Below are 23,302 nucleotides of genomic sequence, written 5' to 3' on the forward strand. Positions count from 1 at the left end.
CCGATCTGGTGCGTCTGATCGCCGACGTTCCTTTGAAGCTTCCTCTCAGGGAGAATCTTCTGTCCCAAGGACTGATCTTCCATCCTGCTTTACAGTTGCTGGCTTTGACTGCTTGGCTGTTGAACACCAGGTGCTGAATGATAGGGGTTTATCTGAGTCGGTGATTCCTACCCTGTTTTTAAGCTAGGAAATCCACTTCTAGGAAGATTTACCATCGTACGTGGAAGACGTACATTGCATGGTGTGAGTCTCTTGGGATTCCTCCTTGCTCCTTCTCGGTGGCTTGGACACCTGGCCCTTGATGGTAACCTTCCTTCAACAGGGTGTTGAACAGAAATTGGCCTTGAGTACCATCAAGGACCAGGTGTCGGCTTTGGCGCTCATCTTCCAATGAACTTTGACCACACACTCCCTGGTGCGTACCTTTCTTCAGGGTGTCCGACATTTGGTTCCTCCAGTGCAGGCTTCGTTGCCGCCTTGGGATCCTAATTTGGTGCTTTCAGCTCTGCAGAAGCCTCATTTTGAAAATATTCGGGAGATTCCCCTGCTTACATTGTCTCAGAAGGTGGCCTTTTTTGTGTCGCAGGGTGTCGGAACCTGGCGGCGTTATCCTGTCGTTCACCTTACCTGGTGATTCACAGGGATAACGTGGTTTTTCGCCCCTGTCCATCATTCCTTCCAAAGTTTGTCTCTGACTTTCATTTCAATGAAGGCGTGTTGCCTTCCCTGTGTCCCAGGCCTAAACATCTGAAGGAAATTGCCTTGCATGCCTTGGATGTGGTCTGGGTAATTAGGGTGTACCTGGCAGCTACAGAGTCTTTCAGGAAGTAGGACTATTTGTGCTCATGGATTCACCTCGAAAAGGGTTGTCCACTTCCTCTGCGACTATTTCCAGATGGATCAGACAGAGGGTGGTTCAGGCCTATTCCATCAGGGGTCATGTTCCTCCTTTGCCTGTCAAGACACACGCTACTAGGGCGATTAGTGCCTCCTGAGCCTTCCGTCATCAGACGTCAGTGACGCAGGTTTGCAAGGTGGCCACCTGGTCATCGGTACACACTTTTACAAAGTTTTATAAAGTGGATGTGTTGGCATCTGCGGATGCTTTCTTTGGCCGCAAAGTTTTGCAAGCTGCTGTTTAAGAGGACCTGAGCCTCTTTGAGGGTGTATTGTTTTTTTTTTTTTCAGGCGGGCCCTGGTTGTTTAGTTGAGCCCCTGTTGCCTGATTTGGCTAATGTTTAGCCTTGGGGAACTGGCTAATGTTTAGCCTTGGGAAAACTGCTTTGGGACGTCCCAATGGTTGTGAATACTAGGAGCTGTGTCCGTCAATGAACGGAAGAGAAAATGGGATTTTTGACTTACCGTAAAATCCATTTCTCTGATTTTCATTGACAGATACAGCACCAACCCCTCTGTGGAATTATTATTCTCCTGACACTGCTTGTTACAAAACTGAGTGGCTATAGCAGATAGAGGGAGTATACCCCCTGGGACTGCCCATGGGTGTTGCCAGAATTTTTTTCTGCCTAGTGTCCTACTCCTGTAGGGGGTAGTATACCCAATGGTTATGAACACCAGGAGCTGTGTCTGTCAATGAACATCAGAGAATTGGATTTAATGGTAAGTCAAAAATCCCATTGTTTGAAGTGTGGCTTAATACTGACCTAGGTTGTGTTAAAATGTATACCACAAATAGAAGTAGCACTCAGTGGAGCACTTGTAGAATGTCAGCTCCAAAATTCAGCTTTATTCTGATTTCAACTCTGCAACTAAACATCTAAGGGAAGCCTTTCCCAACTTTTTTTATCCCTGAGAAACCCTTAAAAAATTGTAGGTCTTGGGAAACCCCTGCTAAAACGCTTTCATTGGAGGACAGTAGGAAAAAAATCCTCCTACAATGGTGGCCTCCTTACATTGTTGGTCAAAATGCTACCTAAAAAGATTGTGAGTATCATGCCACTGACTGTGCCATGTCACGTTGGTCTGGGAACTATGCAGGCACCATCAAATGGGAAGTCAATTGGCCACAGCTCAAGGAACCCCTAGCAAACTCTGGAATAACCCCCTAGTGTTCCACGGAACCCTAGTTGATAATTGCTTCTATGGAGTATTATCTGCACCAAATCTAGGCCAAGGAGCACATGTGTCAAACACAAGGCCGGGGGCCGAATCCGGCCCTCTTAGCCATTTCATGCGGCCCTTGCAACCAGTGCTTTTTTCAGCCAGAACATGGTGGAACTGCATTCCACCACCTCTGGCTCTCGCCCTCCGCTCCCCGCTCACCACTAGAACTTGTAAACAAAGACGCCTTCTGTGTTTACAAGGACAAATTTTCTCTTGGTGGCTCTAACATATACCTGCCTCCCCTGCCTGCACTCATGCTGGGGACATATGACAACCAATGATCTCCCTGCAAGTACACTCCTTAACTCTGCACTCTGAACACAGTACACTCCTTAATTCTGCACTCCGTACACAGTACACTCCTTAATTCTGCACTCCATACACAGTACACTCCTTAATTCTGCACTCCGTACACAGTACACTCCTTAATTCTGCACTCCGTACACAGTACACTCCTTAATTCTGCACTCCGTACACAGTACACTCCTTAATTCTGCACTCCGTACACAGTACACTCCTTAATTCTGCATGCACTCCGTACACAGTACACTTCTTAAATCTGCACGTAGCGCACTCTGCACTCTGTACAGAGCATACTCCAGAACCATGTACTCAGTATGTAGCGCACTCCTGAACTCTGCATACATAGTTTTACAGATACAACTGGCCCTTTGAGGGCAAACATAATGCCAATGTGGCCCTCAATGAAATTGAGTTTGACACCCCTGCTCTAAAGCCTTTCCAGCTCTCATTGTGAACTTTGTAAACCTGGTATGTGAAGATGTGTGTCAATCTCATGCTTTTTTCTCTCCTCACAGAAAAATGTGGCTGATGTAGTAAAAGAATTGTCAGACTGCTCTGAGGACAGCAGCGAGGCTCAGTCGGATTCGCAGGGCTCAGAGCACAGCACCTCCAGCAGCAGCAGCACCAGCGCTGCCAGCAACAAGGACAGGCGGAGGAGTTGCTGGAAGAGGAAAGGTAATAATCTCTCCCATTACAGAATGCAAATGGAATAACACAGCACCTTGGCTGGGCTGTAGGCCTCTACAGCAGTCACTGAGTTTTTGGTTATAGTTTCTGCTTCCTAGATGACCACATGGTAACCCAAGAACCTGTAAGGTGACTGTACACAGCACTAGGGTTTTCCGCACAGGGTAATACACTGGGATTTACATTGCACAAGCTCAAGTGCCTATGTGCAAGAGTCATTAGATTGATGCCACCTGTAAGCTGGCATGCCTGCCTTTTATCAGCAGTAATACCAGGTAATTTGCTTGCCCCAGATGAATGTTGGGGTTGTACACCTTTTAACATATACTGTAACACTTCTGCATAAATTGGATACAATTTACCAGGAAGAGGCCACAGCTTCATTATCATGACATCCGCTTGTTGCACACATTGCTAGGACTATGTACCAAGTGGAACTGAGAAGAGGAACTGAACCATTTGCATTGTGATCCACCTCACTCCTGGCTAGGTGTGATCAGACCCTTTTTAGATGGAAGACCTAACAAGTGCCTCTTTGTGGGTATAGAGAAAATGAATACTCCACCTAAAACATATTTCAGTTTTACTTGCCAGTCTGCAACTCGTTAAAAAAGCAGAGATGAGGAGAGATAATGACCGCAATAAAGTACCAGTTTTGAAGGCATTGGTAAGAGATTGTAGATCCTAAAGATATGTTTAATATGTGCAGGGCTTTTTTTCTCAGAGAATAGGTGCAGGAACTCCCCCTTTCCAAGTCACTCCTTTTCTCTGCCCTCCACCCATCTCCGAGCACCATTCCTTGGGTCCAATCCCCCTACCCACCTCCCAGTACTGCTCTTTTAGAGAATACAAAACTATGTATCATTTAGTTTTGCTAAGTAATTTGTATAGAATTTGGTAATGATACAAGAAAAGCAGGAAAATTAATCCCCTGCAGCCAGTAACAATAGGCCCCCCTGCCAGCAATAATAGATCCCCCTAACAACAACGGACAACCCGCAGCAATACTAGCATCAATAGACTCTCTATTAGCCAGCAACAATAGACTCCTCTCTCAAAAGTAGGCATTTCCCAGCAACAACTGATCCGCAATAAAAGACCTACCCCCAGCAACAGCAGGTCCCCCACCAGCAATAATAGACCTCCTCAGCAACAATAGACCCCCCTGCAAAAAAAGATCCCCTCCAGCTAGAATGGAGGATCCCCCATTAAAATAGACCCTGCAGCATACCTCAGCACCCCTTGCGACTACAAACAGTCAGTGCTGGAGGTGCCGGAACTGCGTTCCCCCGCGTTCCCGCTGAAAAAAAGCCCTGAATATGTGTATAGATAGGAAAGACAATTGCTGCAACAACCAGCTGCAGAAGCGTGCTTTCTACTGTGTTTTTCATATCTTTAAACCCTTTTGAGTACAATATCTTGCCTCAGTCAGCTTTTCAAGCCTTGATGAATGGGGGAACCTTAAGTCTCCAAAATGTGTCTGCAAACATTTTATTGGAAAATAAAATATATTTTTGAACTGTAAACCAATGGCATGGCACTTCTGCTTCCTCTGTAGACCCTGCATTGAGGTACTTATCAGTTTATCTGTCCCCTCCGGAGCAAAGAGTGTTTCATTTGCTTGGTAGTTGAGGTCAGGTGGCCTATGGCAGAGTCAGTATGGTGGGACAGGACTTGTTCTTTAAAGGGCATCACTGATTGTACTATTTGAATATTAGCTAACATGGGAAGTACTGCAGCCTTTATAGTTTTGCAGCAAGAAATTGGTTGCTTGCTTGGAGTGCTATTCCCTAACTTTGAGCTTGAACCTGAAGGGTTCAGGGCACCCCTGTTAGTAGGATCGACACTTGCGTAAGGGTCATGCTGCAGTTTTAATGGAGCACCTAGTTCCTGTGGGGTTGTGGAATAAATACTTCTTTTACTGTTTGTCACAATTGACTTGCAACTCGTGCTTTATTAAATGAACTGTGCTACTAGTAAAGACAGTAATATTGTTTAGGTTAATACTATTATTGCAACACGTCATCCTTGTAGTGCTGCCTTACAAGTCTTTTAGTTTGCTCCTGTCATTAGTGCATGCTAAAATCTGCATCCCTGTTGGCTTGGCTTTCCTGGACTCAGCAATTGATCTCTAACAATAAAATGGACCAATACTTGTAGGTACTCACTATATATCAGGGATAGGCAACTTCTGAGAGATGGAGATCTACATGAACAACCTGAAAGAGATCAAAGGTCTCCGGGGTTTGGCGCACCCTTTTTTTTTTCTTTAAGAATTTACCTAGCAAGTCTTTCTTACTTAATAGTAAGGAAAACTTAGAAAAATGTAATAAAACAAATGTTGCTGTAAAAGTATAAATTTAGCCTACCTGATAAGTCGACAGTGTGGGTAGGGCAGTGGATGGTGTTGGTAGGGCACTGGACGGTGTTGGTAGGGCAGATGACGGTGACGGTAGGGTAGGGGACGATGGCAGTAGGGCAGTGGACGGTGTGTGGACAGTGTCAGTAGGGCAGTGGACGGTGTCAGTAGTTTTTATTTTATTTTTTTAATATTATTTTTTACAGTTTTTTATTTTTATATATATATATATATATATATATATATATATATATATATATATATATATATATATATATATATATTTTTTTTTTTTTTTTTTTACAGTTTTTAACAGCCTCACACAGTCTGTACACAGCTTCATTTACAAACCAAAGCATAGTAAGCACAATTTACTATGCTTCAGTTATGAATGAACACAGTAAGTCATTGGTACTGGGAGGGGGGCTAGAGAAGCACACAGGGGGGCTGGGCAGCAGGAGGACAGGTACAGGAGGGGCGGTGGGGGCCACATATTCTAGATCCCCTGTATTTTCCTCTGGCAGCAGCTGAATGCGGGTAGGAGGGAGAGGTAGAGAAGCAGGCCTTCAGCTGCCGCGAGAGGAAAGGGGATCAGTTTCAGTAAATGCCGCCGCCGCTTCTGTCCAGGTATCGGGGGTCAGCAAGGAAGGGGTGTGATCCTCCCATCACCTGCCTACAGTTGACCCGCTATATACTATACCATAAATACATGGATAACCCTCAAAACTATTCAGTTTAGGGGCACAAACCCTGCTTCATAAAGGCATGGTTTGAGGAGTTTGATGTGGAAGAACTTGAGCGTCCTACACAGTGCCATGTCCTCAACCCTAGTGAACACCTTTGCGATTAATTGGAATGCCAATTGTGAGCTAGGCCTTCTCATAAAATATCAGTACCTGACCTCATAATTGGTGGCCAGCTCCATAAACCCATGGTTTGACCAGTTTGGTGTGGATGAACTCCATTGTCCTACACAGAGCCCTGACCTCAATCCTAATGAACACCTTTGGGATAAATTGAAATCCCGATTGTGAGCCAGGTCTTCTCACCCAGCATCAGTACCTGATCTCTTTGGTTAAATGGATCCAAATTTCAACAGAAACACTCTAAAATCTTGGCTAAAGAATTCACAGAAGAGTGTAGGCCATTATATCAAAAAAGGGCAACTCCATATTTATGCCCATAGTTTGTGAATATCTAAAAAATTGATGGTCAGTTGTCCAAAAGAATCTGACCATTTGGTGTATATAGGGATTTGCACTACATTTCTCTTTATGTTGTTATTACAGATAGAATAGCAGCTGGAAAGCCCTAACTTTGACCTAGACCAGTGACGGCGAACCTTGGCACCCCAGATGTTTTGGAACTACATTTCCCATGATGCTCAATTGCACTGCAGAGTGCTTGAGTATCATGGAAAATGTAGTTCCAAAACATCTGGGGTGCCAAGGTTCACCATCACTGACTTAGGCAGTCATGTCTGCAATGGTTGCAGATCTTAGAGGACCATTCTACCCAAAACTGATTGTAATGGAACCGCGACCCACACTGTGTTTGTGGGCTTCCGTCACAATACCGCTTCCTCCAGTCTGAACATAGATTTCAGATATTCTAGCGGCCCCCTTATACAAAGCTAGATGGAACTTGGCTTGTATAGAACTGGAACCAACCACTTTATTGAACAGACTCAAACACAATATATACAGCACAGGGAAACATCCCCCTCCTGATCAAATTACTACACCAGGTCAGGTGCCTGATTACATTGTCATATGCAGATGAAATTGTGTACAGAAATATAATTAACATATCTAAAGAACAACCAACACAAACAGAATTCTACTTTTCCACCAGTAATTAAAGAGGTTGTAAACTCATTTCACGTTTTTTTTTTTTTTACAACCTGAAAGAGAAACACATAATGAGCTAGTATGCATCGCATACAAGCTCATTATGAAATACTTACCTTAGAACGAGCCCCCGCCGTGCTGCCCACTTACCTGTATGACGGGCGACATGTTCAGTCGCCCGCCCTCCGGGATCGCGGCATCTGGCCATCTGATTGGCCGGACACGCGATTACGTCACTCCCGCGCGGGAGCCGACGGTCACGGCACGGGGCTCTGAAGGAACGACACCAGTGGCCGTTCCTTCAGAGTGCATGCGCCAGTGACGTCACTGGGTGCATGTAAGGTAAATATCTCCTAAGCGGTACATGTTTAGGAGATATTTACAGTACCTATAGGTAAGCCTTATCATAGGCTTACCTATAGGTACAACTTGCAGAGGAGGGTTTACTTCCTCTTTAATAGATGACAGTGATTTAATCAACCTAAACCAATTAACTAGCAGACTGCCGTCCTTGAGCTCCTGAAGTACAATACACATTATCATAAGTATAAACACAGAACACACAGTAGATAACAGGTGAGTAAATCAGCATATTCAACAATGTGTGGAAGACAGGTGGTTGAGCAGATGATAATAGCATCTGATATGAGTCTGACTGTGTGAAGTAGTCTCTTATTGGCAATAGGCAGCTAAGCCTTAACATGAATCTTAGGTCTAGAGTCCCAGAGTCTTCATATGTTGGGTTCCACGGGCCCCCCAACCAAAGTGACTTCAGTCACACTGATATTTAAACTAATGCCAGGTAGTTAGGCCTCTTACCAGCTTCTTCTATCTCTCAGGGACTCTATTGGTGGGTTTGTGTTCTTGGGTCTGCACCCCTGCTATGGTTACTGTGAGTTGTTCCCTCTCTCACTGCTGCCGCACATTATTGTTATTCTGGAGACAGAGCAGCCGTATATTTGTGGTTCTGGATGCACAGCCTCTGCTATTCTGGGGACAGAACCTCTATATCTAGAGACTCAGCTGATGCATATCTCAGTATACTCTTGATGAGGAATAGAGTCCTTGTGAACATGACATCACCAGGCAAGAAATATATACGTGTCTGAAACAGGAAACCGATATGTAGAAACCACCACTTCCTTATTAGAGCAAAAGAATCAACATACACCAGAAAAACAAAACTCTGAGCTGTGAGATTGTACCGGCAGGCTCTAAGGATTTGGAGGGAATTACAGGCTGTAACGGAATATCTGATAAGTGTGGAGGGCGACTGCGGAGACCATGGACAGACAGCGGCAGGCTGCAGGTGAGAAAGCACAATGTTATAGATATACATTTCGTAGGAGCAAGTGCGCTGATCCAGGGCAACCAATTATTCACTCATAACTGCCAAAAAATCAACACCTGTGCCACGTCTGTCTGTTGTTCTAGCTTATATCTGTCTGCCATACCTTTAAAAAAAAAAAAAGAAGCATGCAACAGCTCCAGACAGTATGGCAGAGGCTTCCAGGTAGTGGAAATTCAGATGCATGTGTGCCGTCCTATTATTAGCTTGCAATGGAAGTTAAAATAAAACAAAAAAAATGTGGACTTTTTAATGCCGGGTCACACTAGGTTGCTCCGACTTAGGGGGCGACCTGTGAAGTCGCGTGCAGCGCGACTTGCACGGAACTTCATAAAATGAATGTCTATGCAAGTCGCCTCCAGGTCGCCCCGTAGTAGTACAGGACCCTTTTTCTAAGTCTGAGCGACTTGTGTCGCTCCTATTAGAACGGGTCCTGTACTACTCTATGACCGCGACGGTGCACGACTTGCCAGGCTGACCAAGTCGCCTGACAAGTCGTATTAGTGTGAACCGGCAAGGTACTATAAGAGAAGAGCCAACCGCTTTCTGTTAAAATATATATTTTTTTATTTTCTATATGGATATGGTACCAGGTTGGCCCTTGTTTAATTTGTATTTGGGGTGGAAGCACATGAAAAAAACAATTTTCTTAAAATACCCAAAATTCTAGCTCTAGAGTATGATTTGTTTTCTTGTCACACTGGTCTTTTGTGAAGATCATTCTGCTAAAATATAAGCGGGCTCTTTTATTTGATCCAAGGTTGGACTCATTGGGGTGTATTTACTTTAGGCCAATAGACTGCACACTTTGCAAGTGCAGCTGCACTCCTCAAGGACATTTGCTCCAGAGCTTAGTATATGAGGTAAAGCTTAACTAGCTTAAAGGGTAACTCCACTTTCATAGGGAAAAAAAAAAAAACAACATAGCGTATACAGTTGCGACACAAATCATATTGTAATTGAATAATATTAACCACTTTACCGCAGCCCTATTTCGGACACTTTTTGTTCACGCGTTAAAACCAGTATTTTTTCCTAGAAAGCTACTTAGAACCCCCAAACATTATATATATTTTTTTAGCAAGACTCTGGAGAATAAAATGTCGGTCATTGCAAAATTTTTTGGCACGCGGTATTTGCGCAGCGGTCTTTAAAACGCCATTTTTTTGGAAAAAATTTGAAAAATCACATTTCACTGCATTTAAAAAATACTAAACAGTAATGTTAGCCCATTTTTTTTTGTATATTGTGAAAGATGATGTCACACCGAGTAAGTAGATACCCAACATGTTACGGTTTAAAATTGCGCCCCCCCCCCCCCCGTGGGATGGCGACAAACTACGGTCAATAGAGATCTCAATCTGCAACGCTTTAAATTTATTTAACGGTTACCAGTTTGGAGTTGGAGTGTAGCTCTTTTTTTTAAATTATTGCCCACGCTCTGGCGATCGCGGCGATACCTCACATGTGTGGTTTAAACAGCGATTTCATTTGCGGCTCGACTTGCGTATACGTTTTTTTTTGTGCGCGAGCTAACGGTGACGGGGGCAGCTACATTTTTTTTTTTCCTATTTATTTTTTCTTTTTTTTTAACTTTATCACAGGTTTTTTTAAAAAAAAAAAAAAAATCTGATCACTTTTAATGCTGTCACAAGCAATGTAAACATCCCTTGTGACACCAATATGTAGTGACAGGTACTCTTTATGGAGGGATCGAGGGTCTAAAAGACCCTAGACCCCTTCACTACACTTCCCGGTAGGACGGGAGCCCCGAGCAAAGCCACAAAGCCACTGGGTAATGATCGAGCGGCTCCCGAGCCGCATCGGCTGTTACCGACGGAAAGCCAACCGTCGGCTCTAAACAACGGTACCAAGATGATGCCTCTAGCTAGAGGCCTCATCCCGGTATAACCCCTTAAAATCAGCCGACGTAGGTCTACGTGGCTGGTCGTTAAGTGGTTAAAAATGACCTTTCCTTTTCAATCTTCAGCTGTTTTTTTTTTTTTTAATTTTCTGAAAATGCAATTCAATATGGCTACCTGGAGGTGTTCTGTACACAGAATGTATACTGACCACACCCCAGAAACATCATTTCCTGCTTGTATGATTGGCTCACTGATTTTCCCAGAAGTCTGCACTCAGATACAAGTCAGATTTCTGGCATCCCCTGCAACGAAAATGTCATTTTTGGTGAGATACTCCCAATAGCAACAAGTCTAAAGGGATGCAGGCCCAGCAGCTTTCCCCATTAGAGCCCTGCAGCTGCCACAGCTTATAGATATATGAAACCACTCCCATTTAACCCACTCAGCAGTGCACAGAGGAACAAACAATGATTTCTTCAGAATAGCAAAAGGTAGGAATCTGCAACAAAGTTTGTTAAAATCCTTGTAATGTACAGAGATCACCCAGAGGGGAATGTTTTTTTTCTCAACAAAAGTGGAGTTACGCTTTAACTTAACAAAGAATACCCAATCACATGCTAGGAAAAAAAAAACAGCATTTTTGCTTGCACATAATTGGATAATGGAACTCAGCAGAGCTTTCTCTCATTTAGTAAGCCCTGGAGGAAATGCCCTTGCAAAGTGCACAAGCTATTTGCCTTTAGAAAATCAAGCCTATTGCCGGCAACGACACCATCCGGATCGGTGCGACGGCAACTTTACAAAGGTAGTTCCTGCACTACTTTTGCCGACTTTGAGGGCAATTTCAATAGACATCTGTGCATGAACCCACTCAGATGTCTTTCAAATCGCCCCTGAACTTGCAATGAAATGCGGGTTTGTAATCATGCGAGTTCAGCTGAACTTGCATGATTTTAAACCGGCCTCCTATGTGAACGTACCCTTGAGCTGGCCATACGTTATACAATTTTCTTGTACACATTTTCTTTTGATTTTCCAAAACCATATAATATGAGGTCAATCCTAAAGACTTTCTATTTTTATGCAATCAGGCAGGCCCTTATACTACTAGTTGAAGGTAAATCTAAAGGAAATTGAACAAGAATATTGTATAATGTATGGCCAGCTTTAGACATTTATTCTGCGGCTGTAAATTGCCAATGTCTCACTGATAGCAGGGATCAGTTTAGAACAGTTCAAGCATTAGACAAGCCATAAGGCGGGAGGTGACAGCTGTGTCACACAGTCTTGGTGCTGACATGTATGAATGACTTCCTGTATTTAGTTCCTTCAGGCTGCCGGGGAGGGATGATGCAACAGATGTCAGTGCATGCTGCAAGAACAGAGCCAAAGCAGTATTTATAACACTTATCAGTGTCTTGTGTGTCAATAAAGGAGTGTTCATTGTTCTCAATTTCCATTTTTTCTTAACCACTAAGGCTCGGGTCACACTATTGCGATGCGGGAAGGCTGCGAATTCGCAGCCTTTTCCCGCATCGCACACGCACCCCCGGCAGTTCACACTGCCATATGCGATACGCTGGGGGTGTCAATGTAATCTTAACGACACCCCCAGTTTGATCGCATATCGCAGTGCGATCGTGCAGTTCGCACAGGATGGGATCGCACAAGTGTGAACCGCTGTGCGATCCGATCCTGATGCGGCTGCAAAAATGCCTCCTGTGCGTGTTTGCACCGGGTGCGATGCGAATTTAGCCATACAAACTGTATGGCTAAACTCGCACCGCACAGCTGATCGCATGTAATGTCGGAGCAGTGCGCTCCGACATTACATGCGAACCCGGCACTCGCATGAGTGTGAACCGGGTCTTAAGCCCCGGAAGATTTTACCCCCTTCCTGACCAGGGGGTATTTTGCGATTCGGCACTGCATGACTTTAGCGGACAATTGCGCGGTCGTGCGACGCTGTACCCAAATGAATTTGACGTCCTTTTTTTCCCACAAACAGAGCTTTCTTTTGGTGGTATTTGATCACCTGTGCGATTTTTTGATCATGCGCTATAAACAAAAAAAGAGCGACATTTTTGCAAAAATAACAATATTTTTTCACATTTTTTATATGAAATTCCCCCCCCCCAAAAAAATGTAAAAATCTAATTTTTTTTACATTTTTGGCCAATTTGTTTTCTGCTACCTATGTTTGGTAAAAAAAAAAATCACAATAAGCGTATTTTGATTGGTTTGCGCAAAAGTTATTGCGTTTACTAACTAAGGGAAAGATTTTTGTCATTTTTGTTGTTTTTTTTTAACGCGTAATGGCGGCGTTCTGCAATTTTTTTGCGGTACTGCGACATTGCGGCGGACAGATCGGACCCTTGACTGACATTTTTGACACTTTTGGGGGTACCAGTGACATTACTACAGTAATCAGTTCTATACATATGCACTGTTACTGTAAAAATGACACTGGGAGGGAAGGGGTTAACTTTATTGGAGAGGGAGGGGTTATGTGTGTCCCTAGGGGCGTGTTTCTAACTGTCATTGGATGTTGCTTTGTTTGTAACAGCACAGATCTACAGTCCTACATAGCAGGACAGAGTGATCTGTGCTTTTACACAGGGGAGAATGACAGGCGGCTTTGTTTACATTAGCCGCCTGCCTTTCTCCCTCTCTACCCGACGATCGCGAGTGACCGGCGGACATCGGGTCCGCCGGTCACACGTGCGGCTTCGTCGGGTACGAGCGGGGGTGGGAGCGCGCCTCCGGCGGCGCGCGCTCGCCCCCTATTCGCTCCCAGGCTAGTGACGTACCGGTACGTCACTTTGCCTGGGAGGGGCTGACCGCCGCCGTATATAGTGGGGCGGCGGTCGGCAAGTGGTTAATGCATAATTATTACACCCGTGAGGTTATCAAAGAGTGGAATGCATCAACTGGAAACTGACATTCCTTGTCTTATGGGCCACAATTGATGATAAGTTCACATTCATTGCCCTGTAACTAGAATACATCCCAAGACAGCTTCCCTTCAGACTTCATTTGTCAAATTTGGTTTTGAAAAATGGTGCAAAAAAATACTTGTGTCTATTTTTTCTCTGCTTGTTGCATTGTAGAATGATTTTTCATTGACCCTGATGGGAAATGTACAAATGTAAGGTTTGTTCCCTTTAGGGAAATGTAATAGTGGGATTTGGAGACTTTCCATAGACTTCTATTATTTATTCAGATCTGTGCATTCGGAATGTGGAGGGAAGAGGGACACAGAGGTTCTGATCCAAGACAAGGATATATGAGAGGGGTGTCACTGGCTTCAAGATAGTGGGTGAGAGTCTCAGTCTTGCCTACTTTTCTCACTGAATTGAGACTTATGCCCCGTACACACATTCAGATAATCGTACGATAAAACTCGCTTTCCACCTGATCGCACGATAATCTGATCGTTAGTACACAGCTTTCGACAGCCGATCACGGCAGTTGGTCCAACAAAATCCGAAGGGACAAACAGGAAAACTTCTGTCGTACGATAGCCCCGCTAACGACAATCGTTTCATCAGTACACTATGCGTCCGCTAAAAATCGATCGACAAAGACCGCGCATGATCAGAAACACTAAAATAGCACGGGAAAAGCCTGGCTGCCATTGTTTTTGTTTTGCACCATCTGATACGTAGCTAAGCAACCAGGAAGCTTTTCCCGAATCGTACGACAAAAATCATACGGTTTGTACGCATTGTTGAATTCGATGTTAGTATCATGCAACAAAATGCGAACGATAAGTCGTCCGATTATCTGAACGTGTATACGGGGCATTAGGCTGGCCATACATTATACAAATTTCTTACAATTTTCTGTACAATTTTCTTTAGATTTACCTTCAACTATGTAGTACAAAGGGCTACCTAGTTGGATAAAAGTGAAAGTGTTGTTTAGCTTTGACTTCACATTATATGGTTTTTGGTAAATCTAACAGAAAATTGAACATTGGCCATACATGTTTAAGTTTATTTCACAATTTTCTGTTAGATTTACCACAAACCACATAATATGAGGTCAAAGCTAAACAACACATAGTTGAAGGTAAATTTCAAGAAAATTGTACAGAAAATTGTAAGAAAATTGTATAATGTATGGCCAGCCTTAACCCCCTAAAGCAGAATGAAATAAAGAAAGTTTAAAGAAATGGGCCCCCAGGACTTTTAGCCCTAATGTGCTACTATGCAGAGCAAATTAGCACATTATGACAGAAATACCTTGGAAATGACCCCATTACAACCAACCCCCCCCCCCCCCCCCCCGTCCGTTACAAACACTTCAATCTTCTCTTGGTCTTCTGACAGCCATTTTTTAGTTTTTAAGTTTAATTACACTTTTAAAGCTCTTTGGTTGAAGCTGTTCCTTACAACATATATGTATGTATATTCTGCATGTTTAGAAATATATACATAATTGCATGGTCAGATTGAAAATAGATACGTATCCATGTGGTTCAGCCACTGAAAAAAAAAAAAAGCATCTACTGAATTCTAAATACATGGCTGATCTAGAGCAGTGGTCTTCAAACTGTGGCCTGGGGGCTGGATGCAGCCCTTTGCTTGCTTTTATCCGGCCACTGGGGTACTATTCCCCCCACTGTCAGCAATTGACACCAATGATGGAGCACTATTCCTCCCATTGATACAAATGTTGGGGTATTATTCCTCCCATTGATACAAATGTTGGGGTAATATTCCTCCCATTGATACAAATGATGGGGCACTATTCCTCTCATTGATACAAATGATGGGGTAATATTCCTCCCATTGATACAAATGGTGGGGTACTATTCCTCTCATTGATACAAATGACAAGGCAGTATTCCTCCTATTGACACCAATGATGAAGCACTATTCCTCCCATTGATACAAATGGTGGGGTATTATTCCTCCCATTGATACAAATGGTGGGGTATTATTCCTCCCATTGATACAAATGGTGGGGTATTATTCCTCCCATTGATATGAATGATAGGGCACTATTCCTCCCACTGACACCAATGATGGGGTACTATTACACCCACTGACATCAGTGATGGGGCACTATTCCTCCCACTGATACCACTGATGGGGCACTCTTCCTCATACTGACCCCAACGATTGAGCACTATTCCTCCCACCAACACCAAGGATGGGACACTATTCCTTCCACTGATTTCAACAATGGGGCATTATTCCACCCAGTGAAACCAATGATGGAGCCGTGTTCCTCCCACTGGAGACAATGACTAGCTACTATTCCTCCCACTGACAACAATGGGACACTATTCCTTCCACTGAACCCAATGATGGAGCATTATTTCTCCCACTGACACCAACAATGGGGCACTATTCCTTCCACTGACACCAATGATGGGGCACTATTCCTTCCACTGACACCAATGATGGGGCACTATTCCTTCCACTGACACCAATGATGGGGCATTGTTTACTCCCACTGACACCATTGATGAGGCACTATTCCCCCCACTGAAACCAATAATGGAGCACTATTCCTCCAATTAATACCAACAATGGGGCACTATTACTCCCCCTAATACCAATGATAGGGCATTGTTTACTTCCACTGACGCCAGGACATTTTCTTCCCCCACTGTCCACAGTCTGCCCCCCCCCCCCCCCCCCCAAAGTCTGAAGGTTAGTAAACTGGCCCTTTGCTTAAAGAGTTTGGATACCCCTTATCTAGAGGAAGGCAAAAAGGTGTTATTAAACATGGTCCAACAGGAAAAAAATTACTTTCTGATCCCGTAATGCAATTCTGTATTCCCTGGAGCAAGAATATATGGTGAAGACCTTTGCACCCAGTTCACTATGTGCTCCTTTTATGTGTTTATACACATTGGTCATATCCTCTCTTAAACACTCTTTCACTCATTTGTCACTTGGTTGTCCAATTAAACACTGCCTTGAGGTCTTTTTGTAAGAATGGAGACATCTTGTAAGGATTTTTTTCACTATAGCTTGGTGTCATCTGCAAATACAGAAATGGTTCTATTTCATCCCAGATTCTAAATAATTTATAATGGTTTTAAAAAGTAAGGGTCCCAACACTGAACCTTGGGGTACACCACTAACAGCCTTAGACCATTCAGAGTAAGTATCCTTAAAGAGGAACTCCAGCCTTTTCCCTCCACCATTTTTTTTTCCTGTTCACCTTTTACTGTCTACTGCGCAATAGGCATACTCATCTAGCCAGTGGGTCCAGCGTTGAGCTGCTGGTATCCTCCTCTCTGCACCCGCTGCATAGATGTGGTGCTGCCATGTTGCCTGTGACAGCTGTTCCAGGTGCCACTAGGCCCACCCTACTCCTACCTACTGAATGGGGCTGCACATCATGGATCCCAGGAGGCACCGGGGGCACTGCGTCATTTGCCTAGGTGAATTTCCAGGTGCTGGGGGGGCGGGCCAGTGGGCTGAGCCTTTAAAGCCAGAAAAAACTGTAACTACCCAAATAAACAAAGAAATAGAAACGTTATCGGCACTGTGGAGTGGGTCAGAATGGAGAGGAGTAGAGTGCAGTGGGAGGCTGAAAATCCGCTTTAATCGCTACTCTCTGAAAATGGTCTTTTGGACAAAATCCTATCCATCTACAGATTGAATTTTCTAAGTCTACAGACCTTAAAGGAGTTGTAAGGTCAGAAGGGCATTCTTTGCAGTCAAATAAAAATCCTTCTGTGTGCAGCAGCCCCCCTAATACTTACCTGAGCCCTATCTCAATCCAGTGATGTTGCAGGAGTGTCTCACCTTCCCAGGACTCGCCTCCTCATTGGCTGAGACAGCGGCGCCGGTGCGATTGCCTCCCGTGGCTGTCAATCAAAGTCAGTGAGCCAATCAGGAGAGAGAGGGAGGCAGGGCTCAACGTCAGCTCTGTGCCTGAATGGACACACGGAGCTGTAGCTCAGCTCGGGTGCCCCCATAGCAAGCTGCTTGCTGTGGGGGCACTCGACAGGAGGGAGGGTCCAGGAGTGGCAACGAGGGACCGGAGAAGAGGAGGATCCAGGCTGCTCTGTGCAAAACCAACTGCACAGAGCAGGTAAATATAATATGTTGTTTTGTTTTTTTGTTGTTTTGTTTTTTTAAAGGAGACTTTACAATTACTTTAACTTAAACATTAGCAGTTTTTTTAGGAAACTGTGTCAAAAGCTGTAACAAAGGCCATGTATACTGTTTCCACAGACTCTGCTTTGTATAATTTTTTACTTCCTTATAAAAAGAAAATACTTTAGACCAAATCATATACTCTATATACGTGCATAAACTTTTTAAACACATTTTTATACCAACCATAATACAGAAGAACGAAATTGCTTAGAAAACCGTTACATTTTCCCTTAACAAGACAGATTGAATATGAAAACTCTAGCTGGCCTCCCTGACTGCAGGTGTTGTGTGCGGTGATTCTGGGGTAGTGCAGGTGCTTCCTGACTTGTATGCTTTGAGCTGTCACTAGTTTACTGTCACTGGTGTACTGCGGGTCATTTATGTCCCTTCCTACATATAGACTATGTTTATACTCTACACTCAGGAAGTGATAACTCTTCAGTGTGTTCTGTGGGTTTCATAACATTTGACAAGGGCATACACATTAAAGCTAAACCCCATACAAACATCGAAATAAACAGATAAGCATTGTTTACCCTGCCAAAGGATTTGTGTTTTTATCCATCCACTTCTGGAATTTACACAGCTCTGTTACATAGCATATGGCAACGGAATTAGTGCAGCGCTATAAGAAAATTGTCCAATGAAGAGTCCATTAAGCTAATAATGGACCCGTGCAGAGAAAAGTGCTCTTAGCCTATATCATATGCTGGATCCCTTCAAGCTTGATGTGAAAAGAGCGTGCAGTTCCACCAAAAAATAAGCTGGCCTCTCACCTCGCCGATTGACCCCTGAGCCAACAGTGGGTCGCTTAAATCTCTCCACACCTGGTAAAGGAATAACTGGGACTCAGCTCCAGACTCAGATATGGCAGACCAATCCTGATAGCACTGACCCCACACGTACAGCTCAAGCAAAGGATATAAGGCAGAACATAGTGAAGTACTTCAAAACCACAGATTTTTAAGTACAATTAGCGCCTCTTACTTGAAACAGCACTGCGCCCACTGCTAGGTAAAACAGCATGTAATGCAGAGTAAAATCTGTGGTACAGCTCATGTTTCAGGATCTTCCGTGAGACAGCGGGTGACATCACGACTCCTCCTACCCTCCGCAACGCGTTACGTCCCAAGGGGAGGGACTTCGTCAGCTAGAGCAATGATTTTCAAACCAACAGAATGTATTTTGACTGAATTGCTCTCCAAACCTACCTACATGTTTGTCTAATAAAAATAATTTTAATCTGGCTTCAACAGTCAAAATGTTACTGAAACCCATGAGTTTTGGGGTTTCTCCTACAATAGCATAGTCCTGTCTGGCAACGTTATGTAATAGCAGCAATAGCAGTCTCAAGTAATGTCCCAAAAGCAGTCTCAAGTAATGTCCCAAAATTCTATATTGTTCGGTCATGCATCTCTAATAATAGCAGCGATAGCAGTCTCAAGTAATGTCCCAAAATTCTATATTGTTCGGTCATGCATAGCAGCAATAGCAGTCTCAAGTAATGTCCCAAAAGCAGTCTCAAGTAATATCCCAACATTCTATATTTTTCGGTCATGCATCTCTGGCGCTTTTCCACTGCATGGCTCGGTAGTCTCTGGTGTCGCAAATCCAATGACGGTGACGATTCTCTGACCAATCAGTGGCTAGTAGTGATGACCAATCAAGCCTGCATGCAAAGGATTGTGGGATATTATGTTACACGTCACATTTTGGTATGGGTACGGCACGCTTGGAACCCCAACCGAGGTGGTACTGTTTAAGCGAGCCGTACCGAGCCGTACCATGTAGTGGAAAATCCCCGCAGTACCAAACCGTACCGAACCGTTCAAACACGTACCATGCCGTACCATGCAGTGGAAAAGCGCCAAAGCGAGCCATACGGAACTGTACCATGCAACCGGCCAATACAAGGGGAATCAGAAGACTGATAAGCCCATCTGTCTGCCACTCTACTTTCTCCTCATATCGGCATGCTCCTTGCACTGCCACACATCTAGTTGGCTCTTTTGCTACTTTTCTTTTCCACAGTCTAAGCTCTGATGCACAGGGACTGAAAGAGGATAAGTCAAATTCAGGTATTGGCACTACTTGTACTCGCGCAAATGCTCTGATACCTGAACCTGATACCTTTTGCGGTGCGATTTGAGCTCATACAAAATGCGGTTTCCTGCACCGCTCCTGTGTGAACGCAGTTTACAAAGACAGTGAAGCGCCATGCAGCAATGGGCAAACAGTTTGTTAAAAGTTAGAACAACTGATATGTTATAAGTACATATCTGTAATATGTTAAATCCAAATCTGCACGGTCATAGTGTCCGCTGATGATGGAAAATCACAGTCGCTTGCGGTTCTCACTGGGAGGGCTGGAGGAGATGTAGGAAGTTCCAGGACCCCTGTAAACTAGCTTGGGTACAGTGGGGAAAATAATTGTTTAATCCCCTGTAGATCCCCTGAAATTTGCCCACTTACAAAGAAATGAAGGGTCTATAATTGTTATCATAGGTGTGTTTTAAATGACAAAGACAGAATATAAACCAAAAATGCAGAAAAAACACATAAAGCAAATGCTATGAATTGATTTGCAGTTCAGTGAGTAAAATAAGAATTTGATCCCCAAGCAAAACATTACTTCGTACTTTGTGGAGAAACCCTTGTTGGGAAGCACAGAGGTCAGATGTTTCTTGTAGTTGGTGACCAGGTTTGCTCTCATCTCAGGAGGGATTTTGGCCCACTCTTCTTTACAGATCTTCTCTAAATCCTTAAAGTTTCTTGGCTGTCTCTTGGCAACTCCCTCCATAAATTTTCTATAGGGTTAAGGTCGGGAGACTGACTAGGCCACTCCATGACCTTATTGTGCTTTTTCTTGAGCCACTCCTTTGTTGCCTTGGTGGAATGTTTTGGGTCATTGTCATACTGGAAGACCCATCCACAACCCATCTTCAGTGTTCTGGATGAGGGAAGAAGGTTCTCATCCAAGATTTTACAATACATGGTCCTGTCCATTGGCCCCTTAATGCGGCAAATTCGGCCTGTACCTTTAGCAGAGAAACGGCCCCAAAGCATTATGTTTCCCCCTCCGTTCTTAAATGTAGGAATGGTGCTCTTAGGGTCATAGTCAGCATTTTTCTTTCTCAAAACACAGCAAGTGGAGTTATTGCCAAAGAGCGCAATTTTGGTCTCATTTGACCACAGCACTTTCTCCCAATCCTTCTTTTAATCATTTAGATGTTCGTTGGAATGACTGTACATGTGCCTTCTTGAGGAGGGGGACTTGCTGTGTTTGGAGGAAGAAAAATGCTGACTATGACCCTAAGAACACCATTCCTACAAGTCAAGTTTTGCTTAGGGATCGGATACCTATTATACTTACTGAACTGAAACTCAATTCCTAGCATTTGTATTATGTGTTTTTTTCTGGATTTTTGGTTGATATTCTCGTCTCTAGCATTTAAAATACACCTATGATAAAAATCATAGACCCTTTATTTCTATGTAAGTGGGCAAACTTCCAAAATCAGCAGGGGATCAAATAATTATTTTCCCCACTGTATAGGGCAGAAGTGATGTCAGCTTGAAGGCGGGCCGCCTACACATCTCTATACATCTCCTCCAGCCCTGTTGGCACTGCAAGCGGCCGTGGTTTTCCATCATCAGTGGACACAGTGACCGTGCAGATTTGGACTTGACATATCACAGACATGTATGTAGCACTGCCCCCTAGAAGACTGCTGAGAATTACACTTTCTGGATTCCCCTGGGTTACCCTTAGCAACTGACAGCAGATGAACAGCAATGAAAGTTCTTGGCTCAGTCAATAATAAGTGCAGGGGATGTTGTTTTTGAGGTTTTATTGAGAATTTGGATAGGAGACGGGATGAGTGGGATACTCCAACTATTAACTATTCACAGTCTGAAGGACAGCTTACTGTAGAATTCAGCAAGGCCGCTGCTTCACCTTGCCCCTAAGTGAAGATACTTTAAATGTTGCTGTGTAAATATTCTCTTCAGGGTTCTAAAACTGGCACCCCCTTTACTCTCAATGCCTGTGTGCTGACACCCGTCCGCTGACTCTAGCCTCTGGAGTGGACCCCTGGGCAAGTTCCTCTGTACTCACGGACACTGTTTTTCTGGAGCCACCAAACTCCACCAGTCAGCTTTCACTGGACCTCTGGGTTCAGCCACACTTTCCGGTTCACCAGGCCGACTGCCTGTGACCACCTTCCACAACTTCAGAAGAGGAGACAGCTGTCACCCTCCTTCTGGAACTTGGTTTCCCGCCCAAAGACCCCCTGCCACATGTGCTCTTGGCTTTCATACGCTATCTCATGTTGCACGTCTCACGTTGCCAACCCACTGGGACAGGTACAAAAGCCTGTGCGTCATTGGCCAGGTTTCCTCCACTGTCCAACGAAGCTCCTCATTGGATACAGTGGGGACACTCCCTCAGCCCACATGAATCGCACATTGAGCACACTGAGCAGGCCTAACTACTAATCAGGCTCCCATAAATAGCAGACAGAGCAAACTATATTTAACCTGTCTAGCACCTATCTAGGAGGGTGCTACATGTACTTTTAACATGTCAGTTTTTATAACATTTTTTTGAATAAACTTCGACCATGGCTGTCTTTACTGGATTCACACAGGAGTGGTTAGGGAAACCTCATGAGATTCGAACAAGAATCGCACCTCATTCCTGTTCAAATCACATGCAATTCTTCGCAGTGCAATTTGAGCCCATTCATTTTGTATGGGCTCAAATCGCACCACAAAAAGTATTGGCACTCAGCATCGACAAATACTTTGACCAAAACTATCGGTACTCGTACTCTGCAGCAATAAAACCGTATCGGTGAAACCCCAATCTAGGGTTTTTGGAATACATATGTGTGATATGTTTTATTTGACAAAGGATTTGTATTTCTGCTTATCCATTCCTGAGATTTACCTTGCTCTGCCACATTTCTAAGCCTTTTTTACAACCAATGTCACCCAGACCATTCCTCTCTGGCTAAAAGTTTGTATTTCTCTTATTGTCTCTGAAAACATACAGATCCATGCTGGGATGTAGCCGCACCCAGGTTGAATCAGCACAAAAATGTACTGAGCCAACCTAGACTATTGTAATGTGGGAAATTTCCCTTAACTCTAAAGCCTGCTGACTGATGGTGATATTCTCACATCTGGATCTGATTACATGCTTGTTGTAAAAGCTGGGTTATTTTTGGCTGCTGACTGTGCAATTTGGGGGAGCTTGGAGGAGAACCAGTGTTGTATTTTTAGTTTCTGGGCCGGGCGGCTGGCGGAGACACCATAGTTGCGTTCCCAACTGAAAACACCACCAAGCTGAACTTCTTGGAAAGCAAAAAAACACAAGGCAATTGTTTCTTACGCCTTTCTCAGCACTTTGTAAAGGCATGTTCTGCGGGTTTTTTTTTTTGCTTGGAATACTTTTTGACTAGTTAGCATTTTGAAAACAATGCCTGAGATTTTAACTGAGAAGGTTACACACAGTTTATATCGCTGTAGCGAACAGAAGTCACTATTTCAGTAGCAGCTGGCGTAGTCCTGGACTTGTTTTGGGTAAGACTTCATGGTATGTTTAATAACTAACCCCTGTCAGTACGCCTTTG

At 43.9% G+C, this 23,302-nt stretch overlaps 1 protein-coding gene across 2 annotated transcripts in view; it reads left to right on the top strand.

Moving 5' to 3' along the window:
- Positions 1–23,302, top strand: part of ASXL2 (ASXL transcriptional regulator 2) — a 145,766-nt gene that overhangs the window by 64,014 nt on the left and 58,450 nt on the right. The window contains exon 4 of one of the 2 annotated variants that reach the window (XM_082249207.1): positions 2,943–3,102. In XM_082249207.1, coding sequence (XP_082105333.1) covers positions 2,943–3,102 — 160 coding nt within the window. Of the gene's footprint in view, positions 1–2,942; positions 3,103–8,495; positions 8,633–23,302 lie in introns of those variants that run through there. The other variant, XM_082249208.1, reaches the window with a different exon arrangement.

This window comes from Pelophylax lessonae (genome assembly GCF_965119305.1).
Source record: "Pelophylax lessonae genome assembly, chromosome: 3".
NCBI classification, from domain to species: Eukaryota; Metazoa; Chordata; class Amphibia; order Anura; family Ranidae; genus Pelophylax; species Pelophylax lessonae.